This window comes from Fundulus heteroclitus, chromosome 15 (assembly GCF_011125445.2).
Source record: "Fundulus heteroclitus isolate FHET01 chromosome 15, MU-UCD_Fhet_4.1, whole genome shotgun sequence".
Lineage (NCBI taxonomy): Eukaryota > Metazoa > Chordata > Actinopteri > Cyprinodontiformes > Fundulidae > Fundulus > Fundulus heteroclitus.
In genome coordinates this window covers 5927090-5950372 of record NC_046375.1, presented here as the reverse complement: position 1 = coordinate 5950372, position 23283 = coordinate 5927090, and the positions used below count along the sequence as shown (strand labels likewise).

The window sequence follows — 23283 nt, the reverse complement described above, 5'->3', positions numbered from 1 at the left end:
AAATGGCTTACAGACACCTCTAACAAAACTGCAAATTCTTAAAGGTAGGAAATAAACAAGTTTGTTAATTTGTAAGCTGAACAACAACACAATTTACTAAATTTGATTCAGCTTTGTGCAGTCCTGCCTTGCCTCTCTGTATGTCTGTATTTACTGATCTACTTTGTGCAATCATCCAAAGCCAAACAATCCAGTTCAAACAAAGCCAGCATCAACTAACTAAATGAAGGACAATGAACTTCCCTGGTCTGTGAAATTAAAACGTGTGTCAACTTAAACTATAGATCTTGCTCTACAGATGCTTCACAGGTTGAGTTAGAGGTTTTAAGATATTTGTCTTTGTGCAGACGCAAAGCTAGCGTGCCATGGCGGAGAGCAAGGCGAGACCGTTCGGGATGCAGAAAATGAAGAATGAGCCATCTCGTTCAAAATGTCACAAAGTCTTCTGACAATGTACCGCTGGTGCTAATCCAGGGCTCTTTGTCACTGCTGGCATTAGATTTTATTCTTTTCTCCAGCAGCTAGTAAACAGTTGCTGACACTTTTTTGACTCAAACGTAAAGGTCATACAGTGTCAAATTGTTTGTTTTATGTTTAGGGCAATCACCTAGCAAAAAAACAAAAACAAAACTTCAGCATTTCCATTGACCATCAAATTGTGCAAATTGTAATGACAAAAATAAATTGGCTTATTTAAACGCATCCCTTTTAAAAAAAAAATAAAGAAAAAAAGTGGTTTTTCAGCTGTATCAAAATTGATGTGTTGCAATAACTGAAATGGAGACAGTGTTGCTACTGGCGAAAAAGATGCAGAAGACGACAGGAAGTGTTGAATCCATAGCTCTTCTATAAAATCGCTGACTACAATTTCCCCAAAAACACCCCATATGTTGCCACTCCCAAGTATGGAGGGCTTGTCATTCCAATGCCTCAAGATGACGACGTCTCCTCTGTCGGCCGATGATGAGCGCTAGAGCCATGGCTGAAATATGTTTATCTCATGTAAGTGCTTACATCCATCGCCACCATGTTTTGTAATGAATTAACGCGTAAACAAACTATTTCACTTATTTTTATTGTATTTCTTATTTAATCAAAACACCTCAAATAGTTTTTACGGCATTAGAAGAATATCAATAACATTTTGCGCACATTTGTTTTAGAAACGCAGCTATCCACGAACAACTTTAGAATTACTTTAATTCCAGGAGAACGTCTTTGGCTCCTAGGTTTGTTAAAAATTACATTTTTAACAAACATCCAGCCTGTCAAGATACATTTTGGATGTATCTTGCGGTGAGGTTATCGTGCGTTCCAGGAAGCTTGAGGTCACATTTGGAGATAATTTCAGACCCTTCACTGAGTCAAATGCCATCAAGAGCTAGGGTGGTGTTAGGTCAATGGGAATAGTAGTCATCTGGCAATCAATAGGATGTGAGTTAAACTCTAGCTTCCCCAACAATATGAAAATAGGCCCATGGGCAAAGCACAAACTGTAACCTTGTTTCAATCTATGCTTTTTTATGCTCATTTTGAAGTATCACATTAGAAAAGGTTCAGGGAAAAGGCAAAATTCGAAAATAACTTCCTCAATTTTGCAAAAGAAGGTTTTACTCTCACTTGGGGTGTTTTTTTTTTTTTTTTTTTGGCTTTTTGAATAAAATGGTTTATGTGCAAAACGGGAGATGAAGACACAGTTTTGACATACCAAACATTGGCCTCAAAAGTCTGATCAGCTGTTTCCACTGTCAACCTCTTTCTGGATATTCACATAATGCGCGTAGAATTTCTTTCTCGGTGTCTCTGGACAACATGTAACATTGCCAATACTAGCTGACATGACAGGATAATTAGAATGTGCCCAATAGCAACACGGGTCCTGCTGAAAACCTCTCTCCATTTTCCTCGCATATGTTGTCCATGCTAATTTGCAACCTCTACTTCTCTGTCAACCTCTCACAAAATTAGGCTTTGCGTAGCCTGGTTAATTTACTCCAAACCAGTGGATGGAAACACATCTAATTTTTTTTATTTTATTTGTTTGCAACATTTTAAAAGTTTGCTCAAACGTTGCATGACAATTGGCCGGAAACATAGCTTGTGAGCAATGGTGTAAGAGTTGCTCAGTGAATAAGAGCCTGTAGTAAAAGGCCTTTGACTGGTCAGTATGACAAAAAAAGTCTAATTTTTTTTATTAATCAGGCAAAACATTACGACCATCTGACTTATAGTATGTTAACCTCCGTTTTGCTACCAAAACAACCCTGAGCTATCAAGCCGGCACTAGACCCCAAAGAGCCCTTCCACATGGAGGTGGTTGGTGCTTAAAAACCCATCATTGTGTGTTACTCAACAGTAGAATGAGGCTACACTGCACAGAGCCGAGCAAAAGTTGCTCTGCACCCTTGAGCTTGCCTTTCTGCACCAAAGTAAAAGAAAATGAAGTTGGTTGCAGCACTCTGATGACATCATGACATCTCAAATCAGAGGCAACTTGTCAATTGTCCACAAAAGCTCAGTGTCTGCAGCTTTTAACATAAGATTTAGGGCATTTGTGACCTAAAGGTCAAAGAAAAAAGTCTGTGATTTGGAAGGACACATTTATCAGTTAAATACTGATAAAATGTTTTTTATTGTACACAAATATCAACTAAAACAATCCACTTGAATGACAATACTTTTGTCAATAACTGTTGTCCTCATTAACATATTTGTGCCCTCAGGGCATGCTCTTTAACCATTCTCTCTCCTGCATTTGGCCCTAGATTCAGGCATTGTATCACAATACATACTGGGCACCTCCTGTTGGAGGCTTTCCAGCTCTATGCAGAGACCCCTGTTTACACTCAGAACTCGCTAGAGGGCTTCAAATCATTTTCTCGCATGGAAATGCTTCGGAATCCACAAAGCTAGGGGGGGACACCTTTGTTTGCCTCCTAAATCATGCATAAGTGACAATGAAGAGAGAAATTGTATTACCTATATTCTAAAATGTAGAGCTATAACTTCTAGGAGTTATAGCAATTTAGAATTCTATTAAAGAAATATTCAAAACTGTTAGTGAAATAACATAAATACAATTTTACAAAGATTTAGGGAAGATGTATTCACACCACAGTCTACAGGAGGACATCTAGTGTTGAGTTAAAGTACCTGCAATTTTCATTCGCACCCATATTGCGTAAGAAAATACACTAACTCAAAGGCTTGTAATTTGCAATCCAAGTCCAGTCCAAGAAAATTACTAAACTCATTTACATGAACAACACTGGGCAAAAATAGATGTTTCTATAAATGCCGTGCTCATTAATCTTGGTATAAGGCAACATGTCATTCAAAATTTCAGTTGATTTAGAGACAACAAGTGTATGAGTAAACTGCAAAAGACCTGAGTGGTGCCTGCTTAACCAGCAGGCTAATAAAGCCATTATCGTTAAGCTTTTGAGGGACTCCATTCACACTGATTACTTCGTGATTGCTGTTGTTGTCCACATTGCCAGTTTTTAAAGACGTGAGCCCTTTTAACCTTGTCTTAAGTACCACAACAGGCCAAATTTTCAAGTTTTGAACAGTTTGATCCCTTACTCGCTGCCTGCGAATCCACTCTATGGAGGTGCTTATTCATGGGGAGAGCACAGGCTTTAATGTGAAAATAGAACATTTCCTTGTTGTTTAATAGATCTGGATACCCAACTCTAACAGAGGCAGGGAGGTAAAGCTTTTCACACTCGGTGTAACCAATCTTAACGTTTTATCTCCCAGAACAAGAGAAGACACTCAATTTATCAGTAACCTTTGGACCAACAGGGTAAACAACAATGTCATACTTAACTGATTCTATAGAAAATGCTGCAATGGTAGTCTGTGGAAGGTAGCATAAATTTACCACTGTATAAAGGATTTATCATTGCTTTTGTGAACCTGTGCTCTTCCTCTCATGCTTTGTAACGGCAGCTCTTAACTTAGCTGCTTTGTCTTTTCTCTCACCACACACCAGGTTTTTATTAGCTAATAACCACACCTGTCTTGCATTACTGATAATTTCCCTGAGTGTGAAGTCAGTCCGAGTTTGTCTTTCTCATTCTCCATTTCTCAAACCAAATTTTCACCCTATGCAGTTTTCACTTTAAATTTCCTTCATGCGCAGCATCTTCTGTTCCATTTTAAGCATACGTTGCCCTTTTTTGCCCTTCAAATTTGAGATCTTTCCACCTCCTTCTCAACTTTGCATGACATTTCACAGCACTGCGCAGGCATTATAATTATATTCGCTACCTGAGCCCAACTACTAAAAGTCTGGATTCAGATTTTTTTAATTTGAAATACAGCGGCAAAATTGATTTTAAAGAATACAAGTCTGTAGCCATTACCCATCATGGTAAAGTTGTTAAAGTCTGATATCTATGTTATTGAGTTCTGTGCTGGAATTGAGCAGTTTGTAATGCTTTTAATTTAGGAAGTAATTCAGTCAGCTACAGCGTGTAATAATAGAAAGTGTGGAGTTACTGTACTCTCTGAGTCATTGTGCTCATTATATTCTGGTGCCCACCCGCTGCGTTTCACAGAACTCCAGCTCTTTTATGCTGGAAAAAAGTCAAATCTAGGATAAGATTTAGTTTAAAAGAGTTCCTTTAATCTGAAATGTCCTCGGTGTGCGTGCAAAATGTGGATTTAATAATAGCCGAGCCCATACAGCGGGTGTTTGAGACGGAAAATGAAACTAGCATTCCTGATGCTGACTTATGCTGATTATTAGATAACATCCTTTGTGTAAACTCATGGATGAGTGTTTTTAAATGAAATATATTACGAGCGGATTAGTAGAGGAAAAGATCAGCAACACTGTCGGGAATATATTTATCAATGGGGCTGCTAGAGATATGTGTTGAGATCTATATTTAACAATTTTGTTACTTTGTGTTTCACTTTAACCCCATTTATTGAGAGGATAGATCACCTGAAAGTAAGAAAAAAAGTTTTTAAAATGATCGTATGAAACCACTTTGTGACTTTTGAGCTTTATTTTGGATCCCAAGCTGCAAAAACAAAGGCTTGTGTTTCTATATAGTGAGAAATTGATTTAAACTTACTTAAAGGCAAATATATTTTTCCCAGCTATTTTACTACTTTGCAATAGAACCAGCTACTTTACTCTTAATATCTAAAAACTGTTTTCACTACATACATCTAGTATGTCATTAAGATGAACTGTAGAGCTTTAATAGTCCTTTGGTAAATAATTTGGTTCTACTTGAAGAAAATCGTGTCATACTGCCTGCTCCTTTACTTATACCATTCACTGGAGCAATTAAGGGACCTGATTCATAATTTTTCTAATTATATTGTGCCCATGCTTCAGTCAGAAGGTTAACTGAAGAGAATTGGTAGCATTCTATATGTAAGAATATTAGTGACATCTAGTTCTGTCTTCCTAACAAATAGTTTTCCAGAATGATGTCATGTACCAAACTTCCCAAGGTCAGTTTTACTAAAGTTTGAATACCGAGGAACTACAGCGATGGGCAAAAGTCTTGGCTAGTTTTTATATTTTTATTATTAACCATTTGGTAGTTCTCATTTACAAGACAGATCTGTTGCACCATATTTCTTATATAGCAAAAATGAGGGTCTTGCTTTCTTTTTCTTAATTTTAAAATGTCTTTAAGGAAAGAAGCATTCAGGCATAAAAAGGCTCCTAACCCTAAGGGGAAACACAACCATTGTTTCCACATGTAATTAAGTAAAGACTCAATTTCAAATTTAATGTTTAAACAGTTTATTATTAGTCGCCTTGAACAAAGACTCTAATTTGGTCCCAGTTCCTTTTTTCTTTTAAATGACACATTTGTAACACAGTTTCATGCGATTAAATACTATTTTTCGCACCGAAAAGAGCTAAATAGGCTTAGAGTCGATAATCTGCAGGAAGATGCTGCCTCTCAATAATTGTGTGATGATACATCCAGCACATGAGACAACACAGTAATAGGGTCACTGGAATGAGACAGGGAAGACTTTAGCTTTTTCTTCTTGAAAACGAAGGTTATTCCTTTTTTAATATGTAAATAAAGGTATTACAAATTTAGAAAGTATGTTTTACAGAATCAGTGATCAGTGTAAAGTAATTCAGTTCACTTTTGTATCTCTGCCATGAGTTCCAACCTGGATGGGTTGTCATAAAAATGTCATTTGCACACAAAAGTCAAATCTTTTCCATAATCCTTCATTGTTCTCCCCTCAATTAAAAGCTGCTATCTATCCACCTTACTGACATCCACCTTGTTTTACCTGCTAAATCAAATTCTGGTTTCTCATCATGCAAAGAGATGCCTCTATCACACTCCGTGTGATGTTGGTGAACTGCAACATTTGCCTTTTGTCAGCTTTGGCCATATTTTTCATTATCACTTTTTTTTTTTTTACCCTCTACCCTTGTTTTGCCTCGCCCCCTTCTCTCATCCTGCTTTTGCTATTCAGCGGTATCATATCCTCCCAGTTACAAGAAGACCCCACCTCCTGTGCCCCCGCGCACCACCACCAAGCCTCTTATTTCTGTGACAGCCCAGAGCAGCACAGAGTCCACCCAGGATGCCTACCAGGACGGCAGGCATTCTCGAGGCGGTCTTTGGACCACGGATAGCCTTGGTCGCCCCATCTACAGCTCCATGGACAGCCTGGACAGCTCCAAGGCGGTCACCATGGCCATGGAGTCAGCGGCGGGAAAGAGGCACGCGTTGGTGGGAAGTCACACCTCCGTCCAGACGTGTGACAAGGCGGTGCTAGTATCAAAGGCTGAGGAGTACCTCAAAACCCCACGTTCCTCAATTGGTATACAGGTAACAAGACAGCAGGCAGTCTCGATCCCTGATACATTTACCTTGACAAATAGGACTTACACCTCAGCTTTGTTTGTCTTACACCGCAATAAGGCAAACTGAAACTGATTCTCAACATCCGGTGTTTAGGAAAAGTATTCATGTATGGATTTTCTTCCCGTTCTGCCATGTTGCAACCATAAACGTATTGAGATTTCAAATGATGAACCAATACAAATTCAGTTCAATTTTCAATTCAATTTTATTTATATAGCGCCAATTCATGAAACATGTCATCTCGAGGCACTTTACAAAGTCAAATTCAATCATATTATACAGATTGGTCAAAAATTTCCTATATAAGGGAACCAGTTGATTGCTTCAAAGTCCCGACAAGCAGCATTAACTCCTGGAGAAGCGTAGAGCTACAGGGAGAGTCATCTGCATTGTCCATGGCTTTGCAGCAATCCCTCATACTGAGCAAGCATGAAGCGACAGTGGAAAGAAAAACTCCCCATTAGCGGGAAGGAAAAAACTCCAGCAGAACCAGGCTCAGTATGAACGGTCATCTGCCTCGACCGACTGGGGGTTACAGAAGATAGAGCAGAGACACAACAAGAGAGACAAAATGAGCATAAGAATGTAAAGTAGAAGCACATTAATTCCTGATTTTCAATTTTGTTTAGAAATAAAAACCTGTAAAAAGCGGCAGTCCTTTTGCATTCAGTCTCTCTTACTCTGATAACCCTAAATTCAACTCAGTGCAGCCTGTTGGCTTTCAGAAGACCACCTGTGTGTAATGTAATCTTAGAATAATGTCAGCAATTAGTGAACATTTGTAAACTACTCTAAAAAACCACCCCGAACTCACCAACTCTACTGTGGAACATGTTGGTTTTAGCGCAATGATGCTGGTAAGCTTTCTTCAGCTGGAACAGGGAAGCTGACCAGTCTCACCAAACCAAAGCTATTTTACATAGAAGGATAGAGTAATATTTAACTCTCCAGAGGTGCTAAACTGTTAGAGACATACCTCAAAAGAATAAGAGTAGTGATTATCACTAACTGTAGTGAAAGGCGGAAAATCCGTCATTGACTGAGGGAAGCTAAATATAAATTCACAGCACACATTTAATGTTTTTATTTGTAAAAATCCCCAGCAAAAACAAGAAAAACATATATTATTTTCACTGATAACACAGTTATTATCTGTTTTGGTTCATCGCATCAAATCCCAACAAGAAACATTGATGTTTGTGGTTGCACTGTGGGAAAAATGTGGGAATTGTCAAAGTGGATGAATACTTTTGCACAGCACAGTATGAACATCTGTTACAGTGTGAAGAAGTTTTGACTTTAAACGAAATACATTTGAAACATAATATATCAAAAAGAATAAATGGATATAGTTTTTCAGGTTTTTTAATGTTTTTGATGTGTTTCAACATAAACTCCTACAGAGAGCATATTCAAACACTCCTGTGGTTAAAAAGACCAAACTCTTCAGATTTTCATCTTGTCTTTCAACTATTGCAAATCTTAAACTTATTTTCCCTTCAATCTGAGTAACAAAACTCCTTTCTACAAATGTGTCCATAACAAGATGGAGAATGGAACCACTTTTAAAACAAATGTCACAATCAGGTCAAAGTGAAGCAGAAATCCGAACAATATTTCACAGATTACATCAAGCCTATTAATGCAAATCTGTGTTTCTTATTTGGTATATTTGTGAGTACTTGCTTTGGAATTGAAGGTGGTATATTTGCTGCTGTTTTTATTTCCTAGGTGGAAACTGTGACAGACTCTGAGGCTGAAAGTAAAGGCCTTCCTCAGTTTCACTCTATAGGGATCCAGGTGGAGGACAGGAAACGGTATGTAAGGGCAGGTGAAGATGTCATTATGCCATCAATTTATTTTATTTTTTTTCTTTTGGTACATGTCATTCCCTTCTCATCACTGTTAGGCATGGGAGGTTCAAGCGTTCCAACAGTGTGACCACCGCGGTGCAAGCAGACTTGGAGCTGGAAGGCTTTCCCTCCATGGAGGACAAAGGCCTACAGTTCGGCGGCGCCTTCGGCCGCCACTCTGAGCCGAGCACACCCACTCAGTATGGAGCCATCCGAACTGTGCGCACGCAGGGCCTTTTTAGTTACAGGGAAGACTACCGGCCGTCCAGTGGGCCGCCCAGCCCGCAGCCCGAACCCTGGTTGGTGGAACCCAGCCTGGAGAGCACCGACTCGGGCCGAGTGTCCCCCCTCCGGAGGGATGGCAGCTGGTTCATGCAGCTTCTTCACAATGAAACAAAGAGGCTGGAGGAATGGTGCAAAGAGATGGAAAGAGAGGCGGAGGAGCATGACCTGACAGAGGAAAGTGAGTGTCCTGAGGAGAGCAAGGGGGGTTCTGCTCTCTGCCATCAATACTTTGAAACACACAATGAGGTCACATCCGTGTAGCCACCGTAAATATTCTCAATATTAACTATTACGCTGACCACAGAGTTGTGGCGGGCACTTTTTGAGCTGTTTTATTTCTTGTGCACGACTCAAAACCGAGTTCTCAACACACTGGCTTTTGCCAAGCTGTCAGTGATAAATCCAGACTCTTTGTGTGTCTTCCAGTCCTAGGAAAAATCCGGAGTGCGGTTGGAAGTGCTCAGCTATTAATGTCTCAAAAGTTTCAGCAGTTTTACTGGTTGTGCCAACAGAATCTGGTGAGTAATTTTCAAACCAAAAACGTTCGATCCTCATGACATTCATTTGGTACACAGGAAAAAAAAGCATGGTTTGTCAATTGCTTCTACTGTTTTTTTTTTTTTTTTATTACCAACACTTGCATGCAGCCCGGCTTCCCCTTCTCCAAAACCTTGGCCCGATGCTGCAATTGTGCACCTTCCAGAAATAGACCGCAAAGATCAATGGTGGAGCAGTTGCTCCGCTGCTATTGACCCACAGCTGACGAAAGGGGAATTCCAATAGGAAGCAGCACCTGAGTTGAGGCAATCCATTAATGCACAGAGGCAGCAGGTTGAATGGGAACTCAGGGTCTGAATAATGGAGAGCATCATCCTGTCACTGCTTAACGCTCATGTCACGTCTGATCATACCTCATACCTTTTACAGCTAACTATCTCCCGAGTCAGCAATATCAGAATATGATAGCCCAAAGAGGACTCTCAGAGATAAAAAAAAAAAGGAGAGATAGAGACACTGAGAGAGACTAACACACTTAATCAGAAAAGGAAAAAAAATGCTGTTCATTGTGGAGGTGGTTGAAGTCTGCTCTTACTGACTTGGGTTGTTTTTGTGTTTTCTCTTGATGTGCTGCTTTCTTTTGAATAACCCTACTGTTTGGCTCTCCTCCTAGATAATAAGATGATGAATAAGGTCTAACATCGGTAGTGACAAGCCTTAGATTGCCAGGAGCTTTCAGATTTGTTTCAAAGAAGCAGATGAGTCTGTTTCACCCTCTGGGCGGTCGAAGAAACTGCACATTGTGTTTATAAAAAGCTCTGATTATTGTTAACTTTCACTTGATGAAACACTTCTTGTTTTAAGCTCACATTGTTTTTGTGTTTTGTTGTTTGGGGCAATAATCGCATGGCTCTTGTAATTCTGTCTTCCTTTGTTGTTACGTCAGATGTGTGTATGTGTAGCATAAAAAAATGCAGCATTTTAAGACTAGTGAGAAAATTGAAAAGTAAAATTCACTACTTGACTTTGATGTATCCATTAGCACACAATTTCAGACACATTTAGAATTGCTTAAATGTGACCATTAGTGTTAAAATCTTTTACAGATCTATTTACAGAACGGCATTTCTTCAGAAGCTTAGTGTCCAAATAGTCCTCAGTATTCAACAAGATTCACGTTTGAGTCAAAAAGACACATAGCACTCCCTTTACAGACGATGCAGATTACTGTTGCATTAGTATATCAGACGAGCACTCACTGAGAAGTTAAAAAGTGTGCAAATAGTCATTATCAGAAATTGATGTTCAAGTTAATTTACGCCAATCAGCACTGAGTCAAAATTAATCACACCAGGTCAAATATATGCATCTACCTCTACTAATACTTAAATGTTCTCTGCAGGAACTGCAGTGAACCTTTAATAGCCATCATCATGCTCCTAATATAATTCTAGATGTGCATTTGATGACTATTCTTATCAGAAGTGGTAGAACTAATCAGCTGGTTTCCAGGTGTTGACCTGCTCTTTAAAGAAAGTTGATAAATTTACAACTGGGTTAAGGTTGGCTGTTGGGGGAAGGCCATTCCTGAAGCTTATTGCCCTGCTTAGTCAATCCTAAAATGAGTTTTGATGGGAGTCTGGGCTCATTGTCCAATTGGAACATTGTCCAATTGGACAATGTTCCCTTGTCCAACTGGATCCATCTGTTTCCAAGTTTAAACCGTCTTATATTGTCACCCTCAGAGAAAAGAAAACTAAACTGGTGTCATTGATCAGGAGCATCACATGAATCCAGTCTTATCGCGGAAGATCCTGAAACACCAGCGTCACTGTTCAACATGAGGAAACGGACAAGTTGAAGCTTGACTGAATTTTGTATCTGCTGAAAGGGATAAGCCAAACACCCCTTTTACAGTTTGATGGTCAGATGATAAATATATCGAGCTTTGTTTGTTGCAATGAGCAGCTCTACTGAGGTTCTACACATTAGAACTGAACTTTTAAGAACAATTGTAGCACATTTTGCTTTCCCTACATATGTTCAGAAAACACTTTCAAGTCCTGGTGTATATGGCTGTGAACCAACATTGGTAATATACTGCCACACAGTGGTCACAGTCGGGATATCAAACTGTAATTACATGTCTGCATGTTACAAGTATTGTAAGTGACTCTTTTTCATCGACAACATCAGGAGATAGCCTCTTTTCCTTTGGTTATAGAAAGCATTTGTTTTATTTGGCTCTTTACAAGCATCTCTTTTCTAGGACCCCAGTGCCATGCCTCGACCCACATCTCAGGACCTGGCTGGATTCTGGGACCTTTTGCAGCTTACCATCGATGACGTCACTGCCAAGTTTGATGAGCTGGAGCAGATCAAGAGTAACCAGTGGCAGCTGGTGGAGAGCCCCGAGAAGAAGGTATCATTTCCCTCCACGCGCTCGTTATAATTAGCCTTAATGGACGCCAGATGAACGTGCTGAGCTTAAGTGGAAACTGCACTAACAACGTCAATGTTCATTTTTAGGCATGGCCCTGGCAGGAGGTTAGCGTATTAACAAGAGGGAAGCATCTGTTTTAGCGTAGATAGTTGACAGCAAAGTTTGTTTTTCTGTTAAAGCCACCAGCAGCATCCGTCGGGTGAATTTCTCTTTTTTTTACTTTGGAATACGATGTTTTAAAATGGGAAACATCATCAACAGTGGTTTAATTTTAGTTATTTTTGGCAATATTGATCAAATGTTATTTGAAATAACTCTAAAACATCATTCCGTTCTGCATTTAAACTCAGAGTACCTACTTAGTTACTGGTTTAAGTGCATCCAGTGGTGTGAAATAGTTTGCCCTTCAACACATTTCTGTATTTGCTTTTTTGTCATAGTAACACGTTTCAGATTCATTTTGATATGAAACAGAGATAACCTGGGTGAAGACAAAAAAGGGGTTTTCACATGATTTAATTTATTGACGGGAAAAAGCAATCCAAACACCTAGTCCGTTTTGCCACTGCCATCATGAAAACTGGCAGTAACCCCTGACCCTAATCCTTGTTTACATTGCCGTGGAAGAGTTTTGGCTCACTCTTCTTTTGGAGGGTTTTCAAACATTAAAAGGTTTTCTTTAAGGTCATGCCCCAGTATCTCAATTAGATTTAAGTCTGACTAGGCCACTCCAAAACCGTGATTAATTTTTTGGGAGCCATTCAACGATAAAGCCAAAGTTGTACTTGAGATCATTGTCCTGCTACATAACTCAAGATCAGTAATTGGCCGTACGTTCTCCTTTGGGATTTTCTGTCAGAGAACAGAATTCATGGTTCCATTATTCACAAGTCGCAAGTCATCCAACTCCTTGAGAAGAAAGTAGCCCTAGACCTTCATACCACCAACACTATGTTTGACTGTCACTACGATGTTCTTTTACTTCTATTTTATTTAATTTCGCCAGATGTAACAGGATGTACCAGACACCTTCCAAAGAGCTCCACTTTTATCTCTCGCTTTGGTCGAGAGAATATTATTTGTTCTTCAATGACAACCATTGTTTTAGCCTTTGAACTTTTCCCATAGATGTCATTTTTGCCCTGTCTTGTTCTTATTTCTGAATCACGTTCACTGGCTGTAAATGAGACAAGTAAGGATTTTAGTACTTTAGACGTTTGTAACCTCCTGGCTCAATAATTGGTGTGCTCTTGGAGTCATTTTGGTGGACCAGCAACTTGGAAGGTTAACCAGCTGTAAATCTTTCTCAATTTGCTGACATCTCTCAGTGTGGTTGACCGAATGCCCAAAAACCTTAGAAATGGTGTTTGGATCCTTTGCAAAAAAAGTTGGATGTCAGTGACTTTGTTTTTCATCTCTTCCCATATTTTCTTAGGTTGGGGCCTGATGTGTTACTGAAGCCTACTACATTTTGTCATGTTTGTTGTCATTTTAAGTAATTTGACTTTTGGGTGAACATGAACTTAGCTTTCCAAAAAAATATTTTACCATAAAAAGTAAATCTGTTGGGCTCTCTTTAACATTATGACTGCAATTCCTAAAGCTACACTGGCAGACAGGACACATTTTTAAAAAAAAAGCTGTTATTGGGAATATAACAGATATTTCACAGGCATTGTGGACATTACAGATGTCACAAAAATAGACATGGAAAATGGGACTGATAAAGAAAACATTCTGTTATCTTAGGGCAGTATGTACACTTAGATAAACTCGGACTTCATGCTATTTCACAGTATGGCAGATAATACCCGAGTGGTGACACATTTTCTTCTGACAACAATGGGAGAAGCGTGGAGGAGGAGATTGACTTCTATAAACACTCATGTGACCATCATTCATGGCTCACTCTTCCTTATCCCTTTTTCCTATGCGGATACCTGACAAATGAGCTTCAGTACTGATCTGTATTCTTCCTCTGGCTTGTTTAGATTAAAGGTGTTAAAGTATAGTTCCTGTTTCAAGAGTCATTTCCTACAAAAGACGTATTCAAAGTGTGACCGCTTCTTTGGGGTAAAAGCACCAGACAGGGCTCAGCCGTCAGGGGGCAGTAGCTTTTACAAATTGCCGTTTCTGCCCGCTTCATTTCATACTATGTCTTCCAGCAGAATGTTCTTATGGCAAAGATTCCGCCTGGAATGTGGATTAATAGGGTGAAGATGTATATGGCTTGTTATCCATAGATGAGATGAAAATTAAGAAAATACTGTCCTAACAAACACGCAATATTTTAGACTAGAGCACTCGGTGGTGATCCTCATGTGGCTCTAACCCACCAAAGGTGTGAAAAAGGTCTAGTGACAAAATTTGGAATTAAAGAAATCTAATGATAATGGCAACATTTGGGTAAAGTTGTAAGTTGTTTTTATTTTAAAAAAAGATGAAGTTTTAATTTCTGCTATGCTGCTGACCAGAATTCTCATGATTCCCACCAGGGTGAAACTTTACTGTGGTCGTTGGGAGTGAAAACTAAAATGTGGACATCCAGTCTGTTCGCTTTGTTTGGTAAAAATTGCTTTAAACCTTGTAGAAGGTAAACAAGTAGGGGAAGCATTGGAGAGAGTGTTGAGAAAAATTACCCAGTAAAACAGTAGTCTTTACCAGAGAACCTCCATGTTTGCAAAAAAATAGTTGCAGTTGCCTTGATAGTGTGGGTGCCAACTCGTTTTCAGAGCTATCTGCTATAGCTGTGGCATTAATTACGTTCAACCTTTGTCCCTCAGCTTTGGGATGTTGCTTCCCCTAAAGCCAAGTTTCCAGTTGCTTCATAATCCTTTGAACATACATGTTTCCAACAGAGGCTTCTGTTCTGTTCTTGCTAAGAGATTCTGTTGGGGAATGAAAGAGTGCTCACTCTGTCCTTTTCTTTGTTGCAAATAAACAGCCACATCGCCTTGAGATATGTTCCTGTTTGGTCAAGAAATCAATTGATGGTTATCTGATTGCAGTTACATACGCTACAAATATAGCACTTCTGTTTTAGAAAAATGTGTGGCTAAACAATCTCTTTTTGTATCTGCAAAGTATCTTTTTAAATGACTCATCTACTTGGAGAAACATCGGAAAGGCCAGATGTTATTTACTTTGCTTCACAATCTCAATGTTAGTTAGTTTACTGGCTCTTAAATCAAATTTTTTGCCCTTTAAGTGTTCCTTCCATTTCCACTTTGGGGAGTTAATGGTTGGCTACATACAGGCGAGTTTGTTTTATCTCAACCAATCATCAAGTACCTGTTTTTGAGCTTTTTTTTAGTTTTTCCTCTAACATGAATAGTCATTTCTTAAACTTGCTGCTGGTTACATTATGTTCTGTCTACCACTGAATATGTACCTTACATCTGACAGTACTGAATGCTTTAGAACAATATTTCACTTGCTCCACTATAGATGAAAGCTCTATGAATCTGAATTTAATTAGCATTTCCTACTGTAAGTTTAGAATTGTCAAATTGATTTTGACATTTGTTTCGGGACATGGTGGAGTTAACAACATGATCAAATTAATATTAGATGGGATGTACAAATTTTCATGATCAGATGTGAAACACTGGGGTGATTTATGCATTCATTTGAAGCACTCTTCACACGGCGTATATTAAGGCACATTTATAAAAGTGGTGCTTGCAGTTGAGAGACCTAAAGCTGCAAGACATCCATTTAGTTAGTAATTGCAACTTTAGAAGTAACAAGATCGTTTAGGACTCTTGGATAATTATCTTTATGCTACGCTTTCTGCTACAAGCTTGCCATCGCCTCTAGCACTTTGCAGGCTCATAGCGAGCCCAGTCGAGCTGAACGCTGACAGTGACACAGATGTTGCATGCCTAGCCTTGTTGAGTGAGGGAAGGCACGGTTTAAACCCACTCCTGTTTGGAGCCAGGGAAATTCAGCCTACCCTCCAGGACCTGTCACAATCTTTTTGTAAAAATGTTGTTTTGTTTATTTACGTAGTGTCCAACAATGAAGTGATACACAGTGAAAGCCTTAGCTTATCCTGTTTGTGAAGTTACGCAAACAATAAATGTTGTGACATTTAGTCAGTCGTACCCTGAAAAAATGGTGTGTGGATTTTTTTAGAAGAACGTTTCACCATATTTGTTTATTATTCCTATCCCTGGCTGACTTAGATTTAAATGAATATTTAGTTGTTACCAATTTCTGACTGTAATTAAAATAATGTCTTTGAGTGAACCTACTAGAGTCCTGACTTAAATCAAATTGAGAATTTGTGAAGGTAACTAAAGATTAGGGTGACGGCAAGGACACCCTCCCCGCTCAAAGACCGAGGAACTCAATGCAAAAGATAAATTGGCTAAACATCAGTGGAAACGTGCAAAAACCTGGTCAGCAACTATAAGAAGCGTTGCTGTAATGCCAATAATCTTTTTAAAGATTCTTGGCAAGAAAGTAAATACTCTTTGACTGGCAAGTTGTTGTTAAAAAAGTAATAAAACAGGTAAATTGTTGTTTTTCAAAACTCATTTGACATTATTATTATTTTTTGAGATGTCTGTCTCATTTACTGTCAGTAACAAGTTCCTTGGTTGAATGAAAATAGTTGAACATTTAAATCTGCCAGGGTTAAGAATAATTTGAGTTTAACTTTAGTTTTTAGTTTATAAACACTATAATAAGGATAGAGAATTTGTTCTGGAAAAGCCCAAGTGATATTGTTGCTTTTCATCGGTCAATTTTAAAAAAAATTCAATGCAGGTACACTTTAGGATGTATAACAGCCAATAACACGGCTTCCTTGTGTGACATCAGCCAGGACGGAAAAGCTTGGACACAAATTTGTCTTCCAAATCGACAATCACCCTAATCATACCCGCCAAATTAGTTACAAAGTGGCTTACGGACAAAATCATTGCTTGGGAGTGGCGATCATATATGTCTGATCTCAGTCCCCATGAACAGCTGTGTGTGAGCATGGAGACCTAAAAACCTGACTCGGTGACATCAGTGCTGTCAGGGGGAATGGGTGAAAATTATTACAAACTATTGCAATAAACTTGTGTGGTTTAAAGGGTGATTCTGCAAAACATTTAGGAGGTATGTACACCTCTGAATCTGAGGAAAACCAAAAAATGTAGCAAACAGAAACATTTTTGGTCATCCTTGCTTACGTAAAACAGGACAAGTTTAGTCTGATTTAAGACATTGAGAAAAAAGCTCATGTTTCTTTTTACCTTATATATATGTATGTATGTTCCTTTTCCATGCTGTGATAGACGAAATACTACACAATATTGCTTTTGATTTACAAATGGTGCTCATAGCTATCATATTTGAAATCTGTTTTTGTAATTTAATGTCTACCACTATAGCAATACACAGAGACTGTTGTCAGGGATTTAATCAATGCTTTATGTGTCCCAAGGATCAAAAGTGGCCCCCACCTCTGCCAAAGCGGCCAGCCAGGGGGCGTGGAGGCGTAATGAGGGAGCGCTCTCTTGACCTCCAGGACCGCCAGAGACAGGAAGCCCGCAGACGCCTCATGGCTGCCAAACGAGCAGCTTCTTTTAGACAGAACTCAGCCACGGAGAGGGCGGACAGCATTGAGATCTACATCCCAGAAGCCCAAACACGGCTTTGAGGTCCACACAATCATCCTTAGCTCCTGTAGTGCATCTCCATCAGACACCAGCGTGTCGCGGCACAACATCTGCCCTCCGTCTCCCGTTTGTTCAATCTTTTTACCTGTTGGCCTTTTCCTGGATGTCCCGGTTAAAGCTACACTGGGCAAAGATTTTAACAGAAAATGTAACCCTTTCATCACCATGACGGAAATTAGTAAAGAATGGTGAAATGTGGCTATGCTGAAGTCTGATTCTTGACCAAATTTCAAAACCCCAACATTCTGTCAAAACACAGTTTGAGACTAAACCCTTTTTCCAAGTTTCCACCCGGTATTCTTCAGCTCATGCTCATCCAGTGCCGGCCAAAATATTAAATACATGTCTATGTCTCTGCAAAATATGCATTTGCCTAGTGTATCTTAAAGACCACAAGGAACATTTGCATATGGCTGAGAATTAGCTAACTCAGATTAAAATAGGGGTGGACTGAATTCAATCAATTCAAGACCTTTTTAGAGCTATTATTTTGCCTTTTTTTTTTTTTGGTCCTCCTTAATTGTTGCTATTCTCACATGGTGTCAAGGGACAAAAACACACTTTTAACATTCAAAGAAACGAAGTGCAACCTTTCCCTTACCAGCAACAATGGTCTGTGGCTAAAAGCACCCTGTGTATATCACCCTGCGATGGGTTATTTCTTTGCAGGATACTGATTTTATTATTTTGCTTTTTCAGTTTGCCGTGGTCAGGTCTTTTCCTCTGATTGTTCTTTAACCAGATGTGCTGCAGCAGTTAACCGTTGTTGCTGGCTAAGATTAAAAAATGGGATTAAAACTTCCCAGGCCAATATTTTCACATGAAGTCATTTCCATTCCTGCAATGCCACTCGGTCTTAGGACATTTTTTTTTTTTAAAGATGTGTGAATTACTAGCTCCTGTCCACATTTCCACTGCAGAACAAATATGAATTATTAACATTAAAAAAAAGATTTACACAGCCCGAAAAAGGCTATTTCAAACAATGCATTTTGCACCTTATAATATTCATGTTTGTATTTCCAAGGGAAATGTAGTTTATGACACTCATGTGATATTGTTGCAGTTGAATTGCAAGAACAGAGATGAAAAATTTACTACAGAATTTCATATATAAATATAAATAAATATATATATATATATTATGTTGTAGAGATTGCACCTTGTTTTCTTTTTTAATGGCTTTAATGCCATTCTTAAGTAAAATTTTAGGATTCTAACACTTTTAATTTTGCTTACAGTATCTATATCATATGACCAATTTCAGAGTTTATGCTATACATTTAGTAATTATAGTTAATAACAAGTATTGGTTGATTTGACAGAGCCTCTGTCTGGTTATTAAGTAGTATTTCTTAGCTGAGAGTCTCCATTCTGCAATGCATCAGACCTTCTGTTCTTGTTTTGATCTGCTTGTGTAGTTCTAGGGAAAACAGGTGCAAATGACACTTTAACAATATTCAGTTACTATAATAAATGGTGCTGCTTTTTACTCTAAAACTGTTGTCCCTCACCCAGTCCTGCATGCACACACACACACACACACATGCACACACACACACAAATAGGAGCAATTTTTAAACTGAGATTTATAAATATGGTGCCCACTGTCTCCCCGATGGTAGAGTGTGACTTCAGACACAATCACTTTTGCAATGTTCTTGCTGTCAGCGAATTAAACGAGGAGACAGTTTTCTAGTTCTGATTGTTGCCCAGAATAGAGAACGTAAAAAGGAATATTATTTTTATTATTGAAAAGGAGGGCAAACAGGTTTGACATTCCAACAACTTTGAAATAAAATTAAGATTACATCATGCTTCATGTTCTTATTTTTCTTCACACTTCCAATGCATTCCCATTAATCTCCATTTGACAATCTAACCTCGGGTAATCGAAACCAATGTTGATATCGGCACTAGGATTATGTTGCATCATAATGTTTCCTGCTTTAATCTTAACATGTTCAGAGCAGTCTGTGTTCTGTGGATGAAATGGTGAAAAGTCGAGAGAAAATATGAGTTTTGTTTTGTTTTTTTACTGGAAATGAGGATCGCCACTAGTTTTCCTCCAGGATGAGTGTACTAAATCCGAAACCCTTACCTTAAGGCCTTACCAAAACAGTAATGAATGTAGAGCCATTGATGCAAAAAAAGTAAAAAATAAATAAAAAATGTTCCAGGAGATTAGCGACTGCTAAAATTTCAAACAAATAAAACGGGAAGACAGGGTGTTTTTATTTTATTTTTTTCCACACAGATTTTTCTATATTTGGTTTCCGTTATGAAATAGGGCAAAAACGCAGATTGCTTTTCAGTTAGTTCAGCTTTGTTATGTCATAAAATGAACAATTGAGAACTAAGCCTAAACTCACTAAAGTATAAGTGTTCCTGGTTTTGTTGTTTTTAGCACATGGAAAGATTACAGTTATACCCAGTATTCAGTTCACAGAAAACACTAAAACTAAATAAAAAGCTTACACACTTGGAGATATATCATTAATTCTATGCTACAGTGCTGTACAGAAGTATTCACACCCTTTAAGATACATTCACACCAAACACGAACAAGACATTTTTTGCGTTGATCATCTGCCATTGGTCGCTTCACATTTTGCTTCTCACTTGCAAAGAAATTGCACTGAAAACCCAGCCATTCCCCCCCCCCAGCTCGCTTCACCGTGTCATCAAATAGGAGAAGCATCTGTCAGTTGGCCGATTCCTCTTTTCTGTTCAACTCACCGTGGCGGAGATGGATTTTACTGAGCGAGTCACGGTGCTGTATGTAATGTGACAGCGTCAGCAGGTTAGAGCCAATCTGATAACTACAGATTGACGCAAAAAACACTCCAGGCGACGCGCTCTGTTTTTTAAATTTGTAGTCTGTGAAACATGTCATGCCATCGAGCAAACTCTCGATTTTTTGCCGCTTTAGTCTAAAAAAAAACATGTGGTGTACTCAAGGCACCAAGGAACAAAAATCTCCGTATGTATCTCTACTGGTATGGTTACAGAAAAGTGCAGCGGCATTGTGTGTAGTTCTGCTGCTGAGAATGATGTAAAGTCCCGCCTCCTGCGCTGTGATTGGTCCGGTCTGTTTTTGGGCCGGAGGGAATGGAGCCTTACCAGACTGATTTACGCTCTGTGTAACTCAGTCTGTTACTTTCTTCTTTCCAGGACCCGCGTGGGCGGACAGTTTTTCCTCCTGGACACGAACTACAGTTGTCTTGAGTTAGTAAATCCTTCATTGCTCAATGGAAATCTAGCCTAATTGCACTGTCTAAATATGTAACAGATATTAAAAAAAGTGCTTAAATAAATAGACGAGGAGCACCCTTAACATGGCGCGCATTGACAGAGAAGTATAGATTGTTGAAGACGTGAAATTTTGCTGCGCTCTATTCACTCGTCTATGCCGCTGGTCGCAGTTTTGCTTCGTTCTATTTGCTCAATTCCTGCTGTTCACATCGCTTGACCCGTGCCGTTCACATCACGTACTATTAATTTGCTCCTGAACGTTCCTTTACATGGGGATAACGTTTAACTCACTCATTCCATTCGCCTTGATCGCGTTCGGTGTGAATGCACCTTTAGAGCCCTTGGACAATATGTTTTACAAATAAAAATCTGATTACTTTTTTTTTTTTTTTTTGCATATTTGTATTCAGCCCCTTTTACTCTAAATTAATTCCAAGATGACAAATATGTGGAAGAAGGTGCTTTTGTTAAATTAGATAACATTTTTACTTTTTGGCCAACATGCAAAGCGCTACATGTGGCAAAAAAAACTTATCTTGCATCATCCTGAACACACAATCCCTTCGATGAAACGTGGTTTTGGTGTGTAATGCTGTGGGATGAGAAGGATGGGGAAACTGAGTTGATGTGCAGATGGATCAGATTAGATACAAAGCAAAAATGAAAGCAAGCATTTTAAGGCTGCAGAAGACTTTGAACGACGCTGGAGTATCACATTCCTGCAGGACATCGACTTTCAAACATACAACCATATAGTTACACAGGAATGGATTAGATTAAAGCGCACGCATCAGACAGGACCAGTTGAAGTCCAAACCTAAAATCAATTGAAACTGTGGCAAGGCTTGAACATTGAGGTTCACACTCCATCCAATGATATACTCATTTTTGAGATATCTTAAACCTTTAGAAATAAATAGAAAAAAAAACTGTGTTCAAAGTGTGGCAACACCTTCTTTCAGTAGTTTGGGGAATTAATTTTATCTGCGATTATAGCTGCAAGTCTTTTAAGGTATCTACCAGTTTTGTACATAAAATAATTTCAGTCCTCTTTGCAAAATAGCTTAAGCTTAGTTAGATTGGATTAAAAGTATCTGTGAATGCCAAATTGTAAGTCTTACAACAGATTCTTCATTCTAAATTTAAGCAACAACCCTTCAGAGTAACCACTGGCCCCTTGGCTGTTTCCCCGGCCTGTCAGTTAAGGTGGATGGTCACATCATGGTAGTTTTACAGTTGTGTCGTGGACTGAAACATGTTCCTGCTTGAAATGTCTCCACAACTGTATTCCTGACCTGTTTGCTTATCAGTGTTCTCTGACAAACCTCAAAGGCCTTTAAGGTACAGTTGTATTTATATTCAGATTGACTTCCCCACTGGGGGACTTTTGGTGGCAACTGGCTTTATATAGGTGTATCAAAGTAGAGGGGGCTGAATACAAAATTACCTCCATGTTTTCCTGATATTGATTTGTTGAATACTGTGAAAATCACAAATCGTTTTCCTTCTACTTTGTAGCGTCGTCTTAGTGTATCTAAAAAAATCCCCTCTAAAACTCATTCATGTTTGTGATTGTAATGAGGCACAGTGTGAAAAGATTCAAAGATCATTTATCCTCTTCCAAGGGACAGTAGTACTACGACTGAACCCCAGAAACAGTATATATATATATTATATAATATAATATATATTTTTACAGGAGTTATTTCAAATTATGTTTGCTGCTTTTAAAGGTCTAATTTAAGTGAGAAACTTTATCTAAATAAATACTTTTATTGGTCGGTGCCCACTCTAGAGCAAAGGCATAAAGTCGCTCGACAAATCCAGTGCATTATAGACTTACCATAAACTGTTAAGATGATAAGGGCTTATTCTTTGTTTTGATTAATATCAGTGCTCTCTTATGGTTGTGAGGAAAAAACAAACAAGAGCATTTTAAAGTTATTTACAGCACGATTTGAGATTGGTTGTAAGGTCGTTTTTTTTATGTTTGAATTAGAGACGAGAACAATATAATGTCAACTATTTCCATAGCGTTTATTAAAATTTGGTCCAGACCTTCAATGAACACATTTGCTTCCCAAAAATGTGAGAACTTATGCAAATTATTATTTTTTTTTAGATTATTTTTGGCTACCCTTTTACAGTGACCAGAAGTTTTTCCTCTTGTTTAGTCTTTCATCTGCATTTCTCCCAGCTGGTCTTTATCAGCATCTCAGCTCATCTTCTACTCGGAAATATCTTCTGAAAACACAACAGTCGTTTTGTTATTCGAACGACGGCTGATGGGCTGCTTTTACAATCTAACCGCTCTTCCACCTGACTGAAGTCAGATAAAGTCTACTTCCCACAGACTGCAAACTGTGATTCCATCGCGTCTACTGCCGCCAAGCCGGTGGTCA

At 38.7% G+C, this 23283-nt stretch overlaps 1 protein-coding gene across 1 annotated transcript in view; it reads left to right on the top strand.

The window, feature by feature from the left end:
- The window catches only part of LOC105938769 (disks large-associated protein 2), a 143601-nt gene extending 122240 nt beyond the window's left edge, over window positions 1-21361 (top strand). The window contains exons 8-13 of the mRNA XM_036147278.1: window positions 6478-6836; window positions 8604-8689; window positions 8782-9188; window positions 9437-9528; window positions 11778-11930; window positions 17392-21361. Coding sequence (XP_036003171.1) covers window positions 6478-6836; window positions 8604-8689; window positions 8782-9188; window positions 9437-9528; window positions 11778-11930; window positions 17392-17607 — 1313 coding nt within the window. The 3' untranslated portion in view covers window positions 17608-21361. The remainder of the gene's footprint in view (window positions 1-6477; window positions 6837-8603; window positions 8690-8781; window positions 9189-9436; window positions 9529-11777; window positions 11931-17391) is intronic.
- Window positions 21362-23283: the final 1922 nt, after the last annotated feature.